Source organism: Amphiura filiformis, chromosome 7 (genome assembly GCF_039555335.1).
Source record: "Amphiura filiformis chromosome 7, Afil_fr2py, whole genome shotgun sequence".
Taxonomy (NCBI): domain Eukaryota; kingdom Metazoa; phylum Echinodermata; class Ophiuroidea; order Amphilepidida; family Amphiuridae; genus Amphiura; species Amphiura filiformis.
Window position 1 is genome coordinate 22,525,095 of NC_092634.1, and position 16,582 is coordinate 22,541,676.

At 36.6% G+C, this 16,582-nt stretch overlaps 1 protein-coding gene across 1 annotated transcript in view; it reads right to left on the reverse strand.

Moving 5' to 3' along the window:
- Window positions 1-12,999, reverse strand: part of LOC140157719 (uncharacterized) — a 68,448-nt gene extending 55,449 nt beyond the window's left edge. The window contains 5 exon segments of the mRNA XM_072180962.1: window positions 4,630-4,783; window positions 5,690-5,794; window positions 6,982-7,091; window positions 10,353-10,545; window positions 12,747-12,999. Coding sequence (XP_072037063.1) covers window positions 4,630-4,783; window positions 5,690-5,794; window positions 6,982-7,091; window positions 10,353-10,545; window positions 12,747-12,851 — 667 coding nt within the window. The 5' untranslated portion in view covers window positions 12,852-12,999.
- Window positions 13,000-16,582: the final 3,583 nt, after the last annotated feature.

A 16,582-nucleotide genomic window follows, 5' to 3' on the forward strand; every position in this document is an offset into this window, starting at 1 on the left:
GATTCACGCATGCGCAGTGGTTTTCATCGTGGTGTTTTGTGGTATTTATGGGTGTTAGGGTTAATAAAACGAATAAAAAGTAATACCATTCAAGCCTTCAGCACAAAAATCCAACTATAAACCTTGAATTTTAGTTTAGTGCGGGAGGCCCTCCAAATCAAGAAGAAAACGCCAGAACTAAATCTTGCTCAAGGACTGGAATTGCCAACCCTCTATAACGCCCTCATTCGACCAAAAGTTGCCAATGATCAACAAAAGGGCAAGTCCATCACAACATCCTAGGACTTCTTCTGATGAAGATGTGTGTCACACATTGAAAAAAATTCAAGGTTTATAGTTGGATTTTTGTGCTGAAAGTCAGTTTTAGAAATTGTTTATCACCAACTTACATTCGAGTATCATTCAAGCCCCTTTTACCAGGAAATCCTCCACACTATGACCTACTACAATTTCCCGCTGTGACAGCCACCTTACATTTTAATGCCACCCCTCTTTCTGCAGTATTTTTCCTTTCAATTAATCTACCAGATTATATTACCAGTTACCAGTGTGTAGTTACTTTTTGAGAAAAATGTAAATTAGTCACAAAATTTATCAGGGGGTGTAGTACCACCTTAAGTAGTTAGTAATTGGTTTAGTTGTACAAATTCAACATTCAAAGCTGTCAATACATCATACTCTCACTAGATTTGAAAAAGTAACCAGTAGTTTTGACATGCTGACATGTGAATTTTACCATCTTTAGGCCCTATTATTTTGCACACTCCCGCATCCGCCTGCTCCGCATCCGCCTGCTCCTCCCCCTGGCATTTTTCATTTCAACTGATGTTATTTTTTTACTGAATAATGTATAATTATATGCTTCAGTAGACTGAAAGAGTATAAAATTAGGCTTAAAATGAGGTATCAACCACTGCTGTAGGATATGGGGTTACGGAAAGCCAATCAAATTTGTATCGCAATTTTCAGAAAAGTGTAATCCCTCCACCCTTTTTGCATACCCAACTTATGACATGCGACCATTTAAGATAGGAATACATTTTTTCATCAACATTTCACCATGTTTTACCGATTTTGGTGTCCCATAACTAAATTGGCGAGTCTAAGAGTCAGCGCACGGCCTGGCGCAGGCGCACTACGGCGCAGCACTATGATGGTAAAAACTATCACATAGAGAGGGTGATGGTAAAAATGATAAATGGCAATCAACCAATGAACTGTCTAGAATTTATGTATGAGTGATATACCCAGAGGGGTCACTCCCATTGTGGCCTGTACACCCATCCGTGATAATCAACTTTTGAAAAGCACCCTAAACAAGGATTTAACCCTTGGCTAAAACGATACCCTAAACAGGTAACACATGCCTGTTTTCACACAAAACAGGAATTTTATTCCTTGCATCAAATTTCATACCCTAAAGAAGGATAGCTTAGTAAAACCACATGCTTTTTGAAGATCTTTTCCTCCTTCATATTTATCTCTCCATATATGCCCTTTCCACGTATTAGCACATTTTGCTACCCTTTTTTCAAATTTTTCATGTTTTTGACACCCTAAACACGATAAGCGCGTATCATGCCTACCCACGAAAAACTACACTTTGATGCGTTTTTATTATCGCGGATGGTGTACAGGCCACAATGTGAGTGACTCCCCCGGGGTGATATAATAGGACATGGAAGAAAGATGACCCAGCAAGGGGGGATCCAAAACTTACAATTGCTTTCAACACTTTCATTATCTATGAGATTTTAAAGAAACAGAAAATTCATGGAATCATTTTATAATAACTACCATGACTACTGCATAGTTTGAACATTATCCAATTCTGCAAGTACTGAGGTTATTCACCAAGTGGACTTTGAACTACGGCTGTACATGTATTTAATTGAAACAGACATTTCTAAACATAATAAAGTTGGCTTGATTACTGGAAGTTGGTTTGATTACTGTTTAAGTACTGAAAAATGTACCACAATCCCACCACAAATACCTGCCTTGGTCACTGGAAGGCATCCACAAAACTTTCTGGTAAGGTCCCTATTTAGCACAGCCACATTTCATGATTATTCAGTTGTTTAATTGTTGCAATTTTGCAGTGAATTGCTATGTTAGGCTAAATCAAATTCATAGGAAATTTTGTAAAAATCCTGCAATTATATAAAAAATACAATTTCAAACTTAACCAAGAATACCATCTACCTGATTTTTGATTTTTGGTTTTGTGTCAATTGTTTGTTTCTTTAACATCCTTCACTTAAATCCTATTTATTGTGAATTGTTGGACTGTCATGCTGAACTTTTATAGTCTACTGAATACTGTACATGTACATTTTTGAACGCATGCTACAAATGTATGTGTAGCCACAGAAAATGAGAGAGAGAAAAAAAATGTCATCCATGGGAGAGTGCTTTTTATTACCTAGGGATTCCTATGCAATCAAATGTAATTTTATGCATTACTCTTTTATAACGACATATTTATTGGTCTGCAAATAACTTGTTTCTATACCATGCAGGTTTTTTTAGAATGGCTGATGCTAATGTTCCACCCACTTGCTACATTCTGCATCCAGTGAAGATATACTTTATGTTATCAAATCAATGAGATATGTACCAGTATTATATGTATGCTATCAAATCAATGGAAAGTTCTGTGACATTGCTATCTTTTAAAAGTGGTTGGTGGTTCAACCCTGGGGGTAGGGGTAGGGGTGTGCTGCTGAAAATTTGAAAGTACATCGTCCATGTACCAATTTTGCAAGAAACTTGGACCCATCATTATACCAAAAGTCGAATTTTCGGCTATAAAGTTGAATGCAAATTGCCAAAGTTTTTACAACCAAACTGGTTTTTTTTTCAAACCAAGTGAGGCCAAACAAACACTTTTTATTTGGCCTGAGTTGTATGACTGTGAAGGGTGAGCAGGATTCAGATTCCAATTAACAATCTATTTTTCATAGATTATTGTAGGTCTACATGTAGGCCTATAAACAGACAGCGCCATGTGTACTCAATAATCGACATGATGAAGTAGACCATGTGCCAAGACCAAGTAAATGGGTCAGTGGAGTAAATAGATGTTACTTCCAATGGCAGAACTAGATTACTGCCTTATAAATCATTTTTAAAGGATACATTTCACCCTCAACCAAGCATAACTGATTGCTGGTCGACAGTTACATATTTCTTGGGACTTCTCACCTACTGACCACATCAACAGGCACAGACCCAATAGTGGATGGGTATCCGGATGTGCAGCAGATTTGGGTTGCATAAACTTGCATTTATGTGCTCCTTATATGGTTTAGTTGCCTTTTTCAGAAACATGTTAAAAGAAGGGGTGCATTTTCAAAATTATGTCCAGAAATCTGATCAATTTTCTATTTAATGCTAATTTATCATTGCTTCGGGGGATATGGAAATTGCCCCATCCCCTTATATTTTTTTGAGCCCTGGAGTGACTTTAATAAATTTCTCACCTAACAAAACAATGGAACCCAACTTAACAAGTCCTCATTTGATTAAAATGTCATGAATTTTGTGAGGGACAAGGTTTGAAATAAATTTAATTTTTCAAGAAGTATTTTCCCCAAGTCTACATAAAAGGCAACTGGATGGGTTGTAAAATATTATGGGAGCCTGGTGGGAAGTTTCCTAAACATCAAACCAACATGGTTGCTTGACTACAACTAGATTAAGGTGAGAGAGCTGTTCCTATTTCATTATTCCAAAAGCTCTATCTAGGAGATGTTCTCAATTGGCAGCTGTCGACAGACATCTAAGATTACAAACAAACAACAAATTATCTGTTGTCTGGTGATGGGGTTTACTTGCATCAGTAAACTGAAAAGAGTGTATGGTTGGCCTATAGATCTAAACACAGCCAAATTAAAAAGTCTCCAGTAGTTCCGTCCCCATTTAATCAGAGTCTGATGAGTTTATGGCAAGTTAATTTGTATAATAATTTTCTATACACTTTCCTTCGAAGGTTGATACCAAATTTGATATCAAAAGTTTAATCATCGTGAGCGTAGGAACCGTTGTTCGGAAATTCGTGCAATTTCAAAAATGACAAATTACGAATTGACCACGCAAAAGACAATGCATATTCCACTCAGCAGAAAATATATTGCAGGCAGATATTACATATGTAGTTCAGATTGTAAACAAAAAGTTGCAAGGCTGGTCCTGAACCATCACTCTTTGGGAATTTAAGAATTTTCCCTTCCAAATGTATACAAACCTGACATTACAACAAAATCTTTATGGCTTTTAGACCTCCACCAAATTTTATTTGGAAAAAGGGTCTTCAGAACAGAATAGTTCATGACCCTTAACCCTAACGGAACCCATGGTTTTTCGCTATCGGAAGGCAAAGAAAAAAGGAGAGATGATTCAAACCTTGGACTCCTCAAATGCCAAGCAGAAGATCATCGACCTGTAGCCAAGCAGGGGTTTCCCTGGCTCGGCCAGCGAATATGACTTAGGCTGATTGTGTCATGGCATCACGGAATGCATGCATGCGCAGTGATTTTCCAAAGGAGATTTAGTGAGTTTGAGTTGGATCAGGGTTATGAATATCTTCTGCTTCCCTACATGAGGAGCCATTTTCTTTTAACTTACCTGAGTCAGGTCTATTTTGAAATTTCTTCATCTGATCTAACTTTTGCTGCCTCCTCCTTCTCATTACAACATCTGGATTGGATATGGTCCTAGTGAAGCGAGATTTGGACAAATCATGATATAGTTTCTCTCCTGAAGTACCTTCCTCCTTTGCCTGTAATTATGGTGCAAAAAGTGGATCGATGATGATACTTAATTACGGTAATAGTTATCATTATTATTTGCTAGTTAATTAAAATATATCGTAATTCCCACTTCAGTTTTACACGCTTCTTCAGAAACATATACACGTGTATGTATTACAACAGGTTTAACCACCAAATGTTTCCCTCACAAAAAGTACTGAATTTCCCGCAATTGAATGAAAGTTCTTGATTATGTATTGTACACTCAAGACAATTGACATTTTCCAGATAAAACAGTAAATTGCTACTACACAGTAACACTGATATTTAAAACAGATAAGACAAATTATCAGTTGATATGATATTTTACATGCAAGGGTAGCGCTATGTTTTCAAACAAGGGGTCAAAAATTTGAAATTTTATGAACTATGATCCAAAACAATTGAAATATAGGGTTAAAATGACCCTGTAATTTGGGATAATCTAAGCAGGTGTGCCATATCATTTGTGTATCGATACTACCATTGAGTGTAACAACATGTTGGAAGTCTTAGAATTTGCCGACTATCGATACTTTCGACAATCGATAACGGGCCTACCTTTAGCAACCTCTAAGGATGCGATCACATAGAAGTATACGGTATACGCTATACACTCATTTGATCAGGCTGAACTCACATAGGAGTATACTATGTGAACTCAGCCTGATCGAATGAGCGTATTTCGTATAGTGAATACCGTACACTTCTATGTGATCGCAGCTTAAATGGTAATTTTGTCGCCAAAAGCTAAAAGAATGCGCCTATGACCCCATGGCGCATGTTAGAGCTACCCCAGTGTACATGATCAAAAGTTCAACTTTAAATACAGTGATATAGCATACACTCTAGATACATGATTGTACATTGTAGTAAGGATATCATTTGTAACTCACTTTTAATTTTGCTTGTTTTTCCTTCTTCTTCTGCTCCTTCTTTTCTCTCTTGGACAGTTTCCTCTTGAAGTTCTGATTGTTTTGATCCACCTCAAAGAATCCCAACTGAAAACATAAAAATTGATTCCTCATCATGCTAACTGAATCCTGAATGGTACGGTATTGCAAAGCAACTTAGTTATTTACCAGAGATCCTATCTATGGATTCTCTGCCTGCTCTATGTATGTGTGCAGTGATGTCAGGACTACTGAACATTCACATTATACATGTAAATGGAAGTGCCAAAAGCATTGAAAGAAATTATTGTAAATATATATACATTTTTTTTTCCAACTGCCTTTACCCCTCTCAGTTCCCATCCCCAAACCCATCATAAAAACCACTACCATGATTCCCCCATGTTTTCGATAGGTGTGAAGCATGAAATTAAAATCATAACAATGTGTTTTTGACTAGTCTCAGACTACAACTTGACGCCTTGCCATAACTTGTAAAATACTCCCATTGAAGAAACTTTCCTAGCATGTAGAATTAAAGATCCTGATTCTTAGTTTGCATAAAATAAATTAGTAACTCCTTCAGAACAGCCATTTAATTGAAACTTGGTTTTTACACTAATTTCAGGTTTGTAAATTGCACCTTCCCTCTCATTTAATGTTCGTACCCTCCCACCATGAGAGGTTGTGATCAGTTTTAGTTTGCATTTGAAATTGTAGAATTTGTTTGTTTTTTTGTCTGCCCCCACCCATCCACAAGTTGCAAGGTTTACCAACTAAATGTATCCTGTACATTGTATTGTAGTCTCATATAATTTTATGAGGTTCACTACTGAGTTTCAGCTTTTTAAAATCCATCAAAACATGATGAATGGAAATAAGGTCACGACCTCTACAATTTGCCAGACACAACAGGGAATCTGGTTGGGGTGATTCTAGGTCTACATTCACAACCCTTGATGGATTAGCAGAGCTAACACATACAGTACATGTACAGTAAATATTGTGTATGTAAATAGTGTATTTCTGTACTGTTCCAGTAATAGTAATATCAGATAGTTTGTGATTCAATATTGACTTCACTGTTTTAGTTCTACAACATGACACTGATATTTTCACCATCCTGATTTCAAAGTGGTATTTTCTGCATGATTAATTTTCTGACTATAATTTTTTGCCTTAAAATCCAATAGACAAAAACGAAGAAAGCTGTTACATGTACTATAGGCCTACATTGTATGTATTGCAGCTACTCCATCTTCAGACTTCTGGATTTTACTTCTTATAAAACTTACAGCAGTTCGGTCTGATTTCTTCTTGAGTAGAAACCTTCCTTCTCTGAGGTCTGTGGTCCAGTTCAACTGAACGTACAATGGTCGCTCATTGCCTTCAACTTGTCTTTCCTCTGTAACAGGGGATGAAGAAAAATATCAAATGTTATGAAATTTAAAAAGACAAGTACCTGTTTCAAGGCTGACAATAGTTTTCAAAATTGAAAATGGGAGATTATACATTTTTTATCAATTAGTAAGTTTTTAGCAGGTTCTTCATTGAACAAGTTTAGAACTGCCAACTGTTTCCATTTGCCCCCCCCCCCCAAAAAAAAACCCAACAACTAAGAAATATTTTGTATAAATGTTTTATGTTTGAATTGGTCTTTGGCACTGTTTGTTTTTCTTGTTTTACTAAACTGTAGGAAACCAAACCTTTTATTCTGTTGCTCCACAAGATCAAAATCTATACATTTGTAGGAGCCTATAATATACCGACTGCATTCCCTGTACTTTTAAGAATTGATATTGAAATGATAAACCAACTTGCTCTGATATTTTGTACACATTTAAAAATAGATTAATTTGTAAAAGTTTAAAAAACTTTTTCAAATTACGGTACTTGGTAAACTTTCAATATGATGATGGGAAATGGTTCAAGTTTTAAACTAAATTTAAGGGTCCATCTCGTAAATAAATCTTGTAGCCTACCCATTCAAGTGTGTGCATGATGTCAGTATAAATGGGTGACAAGATTCCCTTTATCTGTACAGATCATCAAGACACCCCATATACAAACAAGCCATGAGAAACAAGACACTTCTCAAAACACAAACATTCTTTGTTGTCATAGTAACCACAGAGTTTGTAATGGAAATCCTAGCTGTATGTCAGTGATCCTACACCATGATATAATCACTGGGAATCAGATCATGCTGGCTATTGGTGTAAGATGAGGCCCGGTATTAGCTCCACAAAGGGCCTGGTGGCTTTGTGCGGGTCATGCTGAATAATGTGATATAGCATGAACTCTTTACTTCTAAGGGGAAATTGTGCTATAAATAGGCTAAGAAGAAGGCTACAATTTGATCTTTTGTCTGTTTTTTGTAATTCCAGTATCTGTGAGAGGAGACCTGTTTTGATGAGGCCAGACTATATATAAAATAATTTATGATCCGCTCATTACTGAGTGAGTCAATAAAGTCCCAACTTACATACACATGTACGACTGTACGTCTGTGTAAATTCACAAAAGCATGCATCGGTCACGCAATACGCAAAGCGCAGTTCGCATCTAGGTGCTGCGCCTAGGTGTGTGCACGCAATCCATGATGTTACGAGTGCCGCCTATTACGAGCTGATCAGAGTATAGACAGGATAATCATGATAATAATTAATAGTATAGCCTAAACCTAGATATAGTATGAAGCCCAAGTGGCTGCCAATGCATGACAGAAACGTTTTCAATATTTCCTAGACCCGTTCCAAGCCAATTAATTATTTCACTTTTGGCTGGATGTGCTATACACCAGCAAAAATTACTCCCCCCCCCCCTCCATTTTTTCTCCCCTTGTGTAAAACAGGGAGTTATAAATTACTCAGAGTACTACATACATGTAATTCTCACTTCAACACTCAATAGCAAAATTGATAATTCTATTGTGACAGTTGCTTGATCCCATTGTTATTCCTGGTGAATCATTCAATATAGGACAATAGAACTCATTGACAAACCACAAACAGATCAATACTTCATTTCCATCTTGTAGTTGAATATGGAATATTGTACTTAACATGCTAATCCCTAACACCCCCTTGAAACAAGGAGTGATTTATCAAAATCTGTCAGCCAAACCAAAATAATGATTATTTCTTATGAATTCAAAATAGTTTTGATTTGATTGTGATTTATAGGAGACCTCCATGATTTCCATCCAACCCTACCCTGGTATTTTCCCATCCAACCCTTGGATCTGATTCTGCAGTGTGATGATGATTGCTCAGGGCTTGGGTCATCACAAGGTCAAGTTTAGTTTACATTGTTGGGCACACCACAAAAATAGCATCACAAGTTTCACACAAAGACCTGTGAATACATGTAGACCTTTGAAGGAGAATTTTTACGAAAAACACTGATCAATGATCATGCACCACCATCAAAACATTATAATCAACCACTAAATTTCTGCAGATTTCAATGCATATTCTATCATAAGCGTTTATTGTGTTCAATATCATTTATGCTGTGTCAAGTACAAGAGCAATGTCACTCATTACATGATTGTTATGAACATCATTCATATCACACCACATACTCATCAAACGCACTGTGTCACATGTGTGATTGGTCGTTCATTCATATGTACGCTATGTAACAGCGTGTGTGATTGGTCGAGAGCCGGGCATAAAGAGCGTTTATGCCCGGTATCCCGGATGTGAGATCTCCGGGTAGGGAAAATAAAGGAAAATAATGTTTTTTTAAATGTTACTTGTATTGTAATTTTTTGTTATTATTTTTGGTCACACCATAGATAGAACCTGAAAATTCAAACTGTCTTGTCTTGTTCACTGAAGATTTTAAGTAGCGGGATAATAACATAGCCATGCATGTAAAGGGCATTATAACCTTGCATGCCAATTGCAGCCATCTCTAGTCCAATGGAATGCATAAATATTTCTAATATTTCCCAGGTAGCTAAATGTACATGAAGAGCTCAGACAGCTCATCATTTGAATATCTGAATGATGACAAAGCTTGTATTCAAATCCATCCCATTATAAAAATTTCCAAAACATTGTTGACTTTTTGTTTCATCACTTGAGGTCCAATTTTAAATAGGACTGTTATATTTTGTAATTTATTCTTTATTCCTTGAATTAAACAAAAATTAAATTTTAAGATTCTTGATACACAATTACACATGTGCATTCATGTACATTGTATAGAAGCTCAAATGAGCACACAATGTATTCAAAAGTTTGGTGAGCAATAAAGCATCCACATAACAATTTTTTTAAATTGTTACCCCATGTTCCTTGCAATTTCAAACACATGTTTTAAAACAAACAAGCAAGAGAACAGAGAAGGCTAAAATTCTTCTACATGTATGATGTATGGAACTTGTATAGGCCTACTCTGATCAGCTCGTAATAGGCACGGGACTCATAACATTGTGGCATACACACAGCTGGGTGCAGCACCTATGCGAACTACGCTTTACGTACATGTATTGCGTGATTGACACGCTTTTGTGAATTGACACATGCACAAGTCGAGACAAATAATTCTCGCCCATATAAGAGCTGATCATAGGTGTTTACTGTAAACATTGTAAACATTCTTGAATACTGGAAGCTAGATCATTTTGTTCCTGCTTCACCAGGTTCACACTCACCTCCATTGGCGTGGACTTCATAGAGAGTATATTCCGGGATTGTAAGCATGCGCATGTCAGGATGAAATTTCTCAATGAGGATGTTGATAACATCTGATGTTGTTGCTGTGCTGGAAACACGGACGCATTTTGTAGACACTTTGTCGTTCTCTTCTTGGAAGAAGAATCGCATGACACCAAAGAACTCCAGATACTGTAAGAGAGCATAAAAGCAAGGTACTGTACGTGTATACATGTAAACAGTGTGTAAGTAAAATGGAGGTTGTCCTGAGGACAACCTAAGCAAGCATAATTATAGATTCTGCTTGTCATCAAAACATTTAAGTTGTCCCCAAATTATGTCATTATAAATATATTTGGGGGGTGGGGGCAAAACATTAAATTTGTTTGATGTTTTTTACTTGCTGGGAAATCCGTACAAATTATGAAACCTGTGCTAGCTTAAAAATTTGCCATTCTTATCAATCATGCAGATCTCAATTCTCGATCGCTAGCACCATTGGTTAACTCAGTGAAATGGTTCAATTTTTATAATATTCATAACTGCACAGTGCACAATGTATTGGATATGTGTCATTTATCTTGCAAATTATGCCATAATTATTTACGGTATATATCAAGCAATCGTTGACAAGGCCTGTAGACGTAATATTATTTCAACAAATCATCTTTATCGTGAGGTCGTCGATGAAGCAGTGAGAATTATATTTGAAATCTCAAGATATTGTTGCCTAGCAGTTAGCACCGTTAATAGCATGGTACCGGTATTGCACACCCCTAAGGGGTACTACACCCCTGTCCAATTTTGTGCCTATTTTTGCATTTATCTCAAAAAAAGAGCATTGGTGACAAGGACTACAACTACTGCACTGGAAATTTTATTTCAACACAGACAACAGCAGTCAAAAATGAGGGAAAACCAATATTTGATCAATAAATCAATAACTACTTGCCTTGAGTTGCTGAATTTTCAGTGCAGTAGTTGTAGTCCTTGCCCCAACATTAGGCCTACTTGTCACCAATGCGCTTTAATTTTTGAGACGCAAAAATAGGCACAAAATTGGCCCTTTAAAACATCTAAATGTAGGGTAGTAATATTACTAAGAAAGATTTACCGATTCATTCTATGGTTGTACAGGAAGTAATTGGATAGAATTATTGCTTCCTTTTAATTTAAGACCCACCTCCATAATAACCAACTGGTGATAACTGATACAATGCAAGTGATTTTTTATGCCACAATCAATACAATTTTCAGTGTCCAATTCCTCTGGCCCATCTTGTTTAGATTTTTTCATCACTGTGCACTGCAGTCTGTCAGGTCTAGATCACAGACTGTTCCATAGATTCCAATTGTAGAAATGTTTAATTATGATTTATGAATTAACCTGAATTTAGCCGATGCTATAGCCAAAATATTAAATTCTCGATCATGAGAGCCAACTTGGTACGCACAGTTATTTGCGCCGGCGTACTACGCAAATACCGGCGCTTACGGCGCAAAACACAGCTTTTGAGAATTGACCAATCACACGATCGTTGCTAGGCAAGGTCAAGATTTGGTCATGCAGGTCGCGTGATCGTGTTATTCTATGAAAAACGCTGACACAGAAGGTACATCCTCTTATGATCGAGAAATTGTTATTTTGGCTATAGTTAAAAATTTATACACCTTGTACGGTATTTTGAAGAAAGGGGACTGAATCTCATTGATACTTTTTTCTGCAGCCAGTGATCTCACTTTTTAAACATTTTCAACTCACTGACAGTGATTGCTCTCCTAAACATCCCCGCTTAAGACTTAAGTTTTGAAAAGTGCCGCACAATCGCCAACTTTTGCAGTGCATGGCTTGTCGCTCTAACTTTGCCTCTGTCACTTGAAACAAGTTACCGTATTTGGAGTAATTTGATGAGAGAGGTGACCTGTTCAATTCACGGCAACAGAACATTTTGGTTCCATATGACGCCGACGTCGCCGTGGGATTTGGGTTGGGATAGCCCAAAAATGACATGTTAAGTAAACTTCTCAAGGTCAACATGACACTGACAGCACACTCACTCACTCACTCAGCTGTTGTCGACTTGTCGAGAACTGTGCGAGCTGCGAGTACATGAACAGAGCTCCGAGACCGAGTGTGCACTGTGTGTATGACTTCGCCGTCGCATGTCATGCATCGTATGGACTGTATACCGTAGGTCTATAAGTACAACCACCCAAAACTTTTGAAGCGAATTTGACAGCTTTTGGAAATCTTAATCACAAACAAATGACCTCAAATAGAAAATATACACACTAAGTATTTGTGATCTGACACCATTTTCAAAATCATGTCTGATTTAATTTGAAACGGAGGTGGAATATTTTGGTCTAAAATCGTCAGATTTTATTCTTACCTCATCAGGTTCCGTGATTTCAAACAAATCCAACCGGCTAGCATTCCACTCATCTATCGCCCTTTTCAGGCGGATTCTCTCCTCTCCACGTTCCCGATAATCCATCCTGTGACTTCCACTTGTTCCTGTAGTATTCCGATTTTTAATATATCCTTTCTTTGGCAAATGTTATCCCCGGAAATAGTCAAAAATTTGGGTAAAAATCCACACGTATTCATCAGCTCTTCACTTGTAAACTGTAACCCAGTCTTTAAATCCCATCAAGACTGCGCATGCGTAGATCAATAATTTGAATGGAATGCAGTTTGTGGTAGATTGACAATGGACTTTTTACTACGTCGCAGACTCAGTCACGCCTCACAGAACAATAATATTTTGACTACAGGGCATTTTGATGCAAACTTTTGAAATCAGAAATTGTTTACAGAATTTCGCAATTATTTATCAAATGGGATAAAATGTTTTCCAATTGGATCAACTTTTTAAATCTTTATTTTTAGTTGTAACAGGTGGCACACTGCTGCACCTTTGCCGGGTACCTTCACACTGGTCGAATAATTTCTTTTAGCTTTTGACAAATTTCACATCGTTGTATATGACCATATGACTAATTAAATAATGACTGATGACAAACTATTTCATAAAACGCATTAGAATAATTGATTGGGAATCACCCGTCAATGGAATGTGAAAAATGTCAACGTCATTGTACTAGGGTAATTACTAGAGTCATCTCCCACGTGTGTTTTGCCTTTATTTATTTTTTTATAACTTTTTGAAAGTTTTGAAAGTTTACAATATTTTATTATCAGTTTTGTTAAAACCAATGTTTTGTTGTTGTTGTAATGTTGTCGTCGTCGTCGTTGTTGTTGTTGTTGTAAGCTGTTGTTGTGTGTGTGTGGGTTGGGTGTGTGTTTTTAAATATGAATGTGATTTTAATAGCCTTCCTTTTCTCATTTCATATAAAGAGCATTTAAGAGTAGGAATTAATTCAAAATTGCTCTTTTGTCTGACAAACACAAGACTTTTAATTTAATTTAGGCAATTGAGTATTCATATGAAGTTGGTAGGCCTACATGCATGAAAAAAAAAATAATGAAAAAACTAAAACAAGGATTTGAAAAACATTAACCAAATTTATTTTAAAAAGATCGTATAGGCCTACATGTCAAATAATTTTGATTTTTTTTTAATTCGCGACAAACCATATAAATTATAATTAAAAAATGTATGGCAAAATATTAAAAATATATATATTTGACATTAATTTAACAGTCCCCGAAGTAAACTTCATCTAATGATATGTATGTAGCTTTTTTGAAATAATTTGATATTTGACATTCTCGTATTCAGACTACATTTTGGTGTGTAAACCGAAAGCCGTGCATGTATTAAAGACAAAATAAGACTTTTTAGACATGGAATTGTAATTTCTGACAATGATTGATAAATACTTTGGTGGGGTGAGTGCGCAAAACAAAGAGGAGTCAAAAAGTTTTAGGTTTTGCAAAAAGAGGGTCAAGAAAGTTTTGTACTCCTGATAAGGGGGGGAGTTTTTTAACCAGAAAATACCACTATTGTTTCAAAACAATAGTGAAAATACACAAGATGATGACTAGAAACAGTACAAAATAGATTTTATTTTATCGATGCTAAATGTAACTCAAGTGCTCACTATACCTTCAATAATTGAATATGGAATTTGGTAAATCACAAAATGATTCTATAAATATAAACAAGTCTTAGAGGCATGAGGCGTAGATATGGTAATGGTCAGGTGGTGTATGACGTGCAGTCCCTAAATTCAGTAAATTTTCATCGTCAACCGTGTAATTGAATGGGATTATTTTGAAATTTTAAAACGCTTGAAATATCACAAACAAATAGGCCTATGTTGATAAATAATATAAATACAAGCTAAAACCGTTGGGGTTCGATAATGAACCCCACAAAACTAACCGAGTATATGGAAAATGCCATACGGCCGGGCGGTTTCACGAGTTGCCGGCGCGATCATGTCATCCGCCGCCTGGTAATGGTGTGGTAATCATCCCCCAAAATGTTGACGCCTGTATCGTGGGTTTTGATCAAATTATAACCCCGGGATTACTTTTTTGCGCGCCTCTCGCGAATTTATTCTACCATATTTCATCAGTTTAGCCAATATGGCAAAACTTCGTGAGCTTTGCGCGCATTTGTATACCATAAACCTAGGCCAAGTAACAAAAATAACATGTATATCGGCCAGACTTTGTCAAAAATCAGTGACAAATATATTTACAATAAAAACGCATTCACAATGCTGGTCGATTTCACATTTTATGTTACCTACAGAAGGTGTGAATTATCCTTCATGCATACATCACTTTAGATCTGAAATCGACCAACTAATAATGACATTGACACACGCACAATTCTTAAACAACATCTTTTGCACAGAATTCAATGGGATTTGAAAAGTAAAGTGGCAGTTGAAACTCTAGTGATAACACGTTTGCAGTGCATGATGGGGCTTCCTTAAATCATCCTCTGGAGTCACCCAATGACCCCTTTATTGTTTAAACTCACTGTCACACAATAACCCCCTTTTTGTTTTTTCTGTCACCAAAAGATCCCCCTTTTCAAGAATTTTTGACATATTCTCTCACCGAATGACCCTGTTTTTTCATTATTTTTTGTCATATTTTTCAACAAATTTGCATGACTTTTTGAAAATTTCTATCACTGTTATATTTTGACCCAAATTTTTTTTTGCAATAAAGACCCTCTTATTGCATAGCATCGTTTGTCAAAACCTAGTGTTCCCTTCACCCAATCAGAATTTTTTTTTAATATATCGAACGAAAGGTAACACTTCCCCTTAAAAACAATTTTTCTCATTAGGCCAACAGATAACGCAATTCAATGTTTATAGCAAAGCGATTTGGTACCGGTAAAGCATTTGAAAACGACCTATTCCCGGGACCTATCCCAGTGACCAAAATTAAGGTTTTAAAAGTCAAAACCTCAAATGCTAGTCCTTAACAATATTTTATGTCATTATGAAAGAGCACACTGATAAAGTATACTATATTGTCCATATACTCATAGACCATTATGATATAGGCCTACTAGCCTCATTAGAGTGAGCAACGGTCAATTCTCTTTTGCAAATCTTCTTGCGCAAAAGTTTTCGCCTGTTTACGGTTGTAAATTCAATGAACCATGACTTTGCTCAAGAACGCTTACAAATTGATATGGAAGTTCAAGTTGGTGTCCATCATGTCCGAACTGCTGTCCACACATCCCGCGGTCACTTTCAAAGTCAAGTGCATGTGCACCCCGCCTGGCCCGGGAGTTTTGTAGGCCTATAGTAGTATCTATATAAGGGAGTGTTCATTAATACTTTGGTAGGGGGGAGCTGGTCTTCCTCAAATTTTTCGCTCGAAAACTTTTTTGGACCCCCCTCGATGGACCACTAAACTTTTTTGAACCCCTCTTTTGACAGACAAAACTTTTTTACAGGGATAAATGAAATAGAGGATTTATTTGGAGGTTCATAGGCACATCATCATATAATTAGGATCCATGGCTATTATGATAGTGCAAATGCGCGCGAACCGCGCAAAAAATTTGGCCATATTGAAGCTTGAATGGTCAAATATTGTTAAAATTGGAACTAATTTATATGAAAAAAGCTAAAATGGTCAAATATGAGATTAATTTGGTCACGCAAATGTACACAGGTATCAGTTTTGGCCCCCAAAGACCGTGGCACCTGGGCCTGTCCCCACTCTGCCCTATGGTAAATCTACCCATGGGCATTTGTGTACAAAATAATTTTGCAATAAACTGCA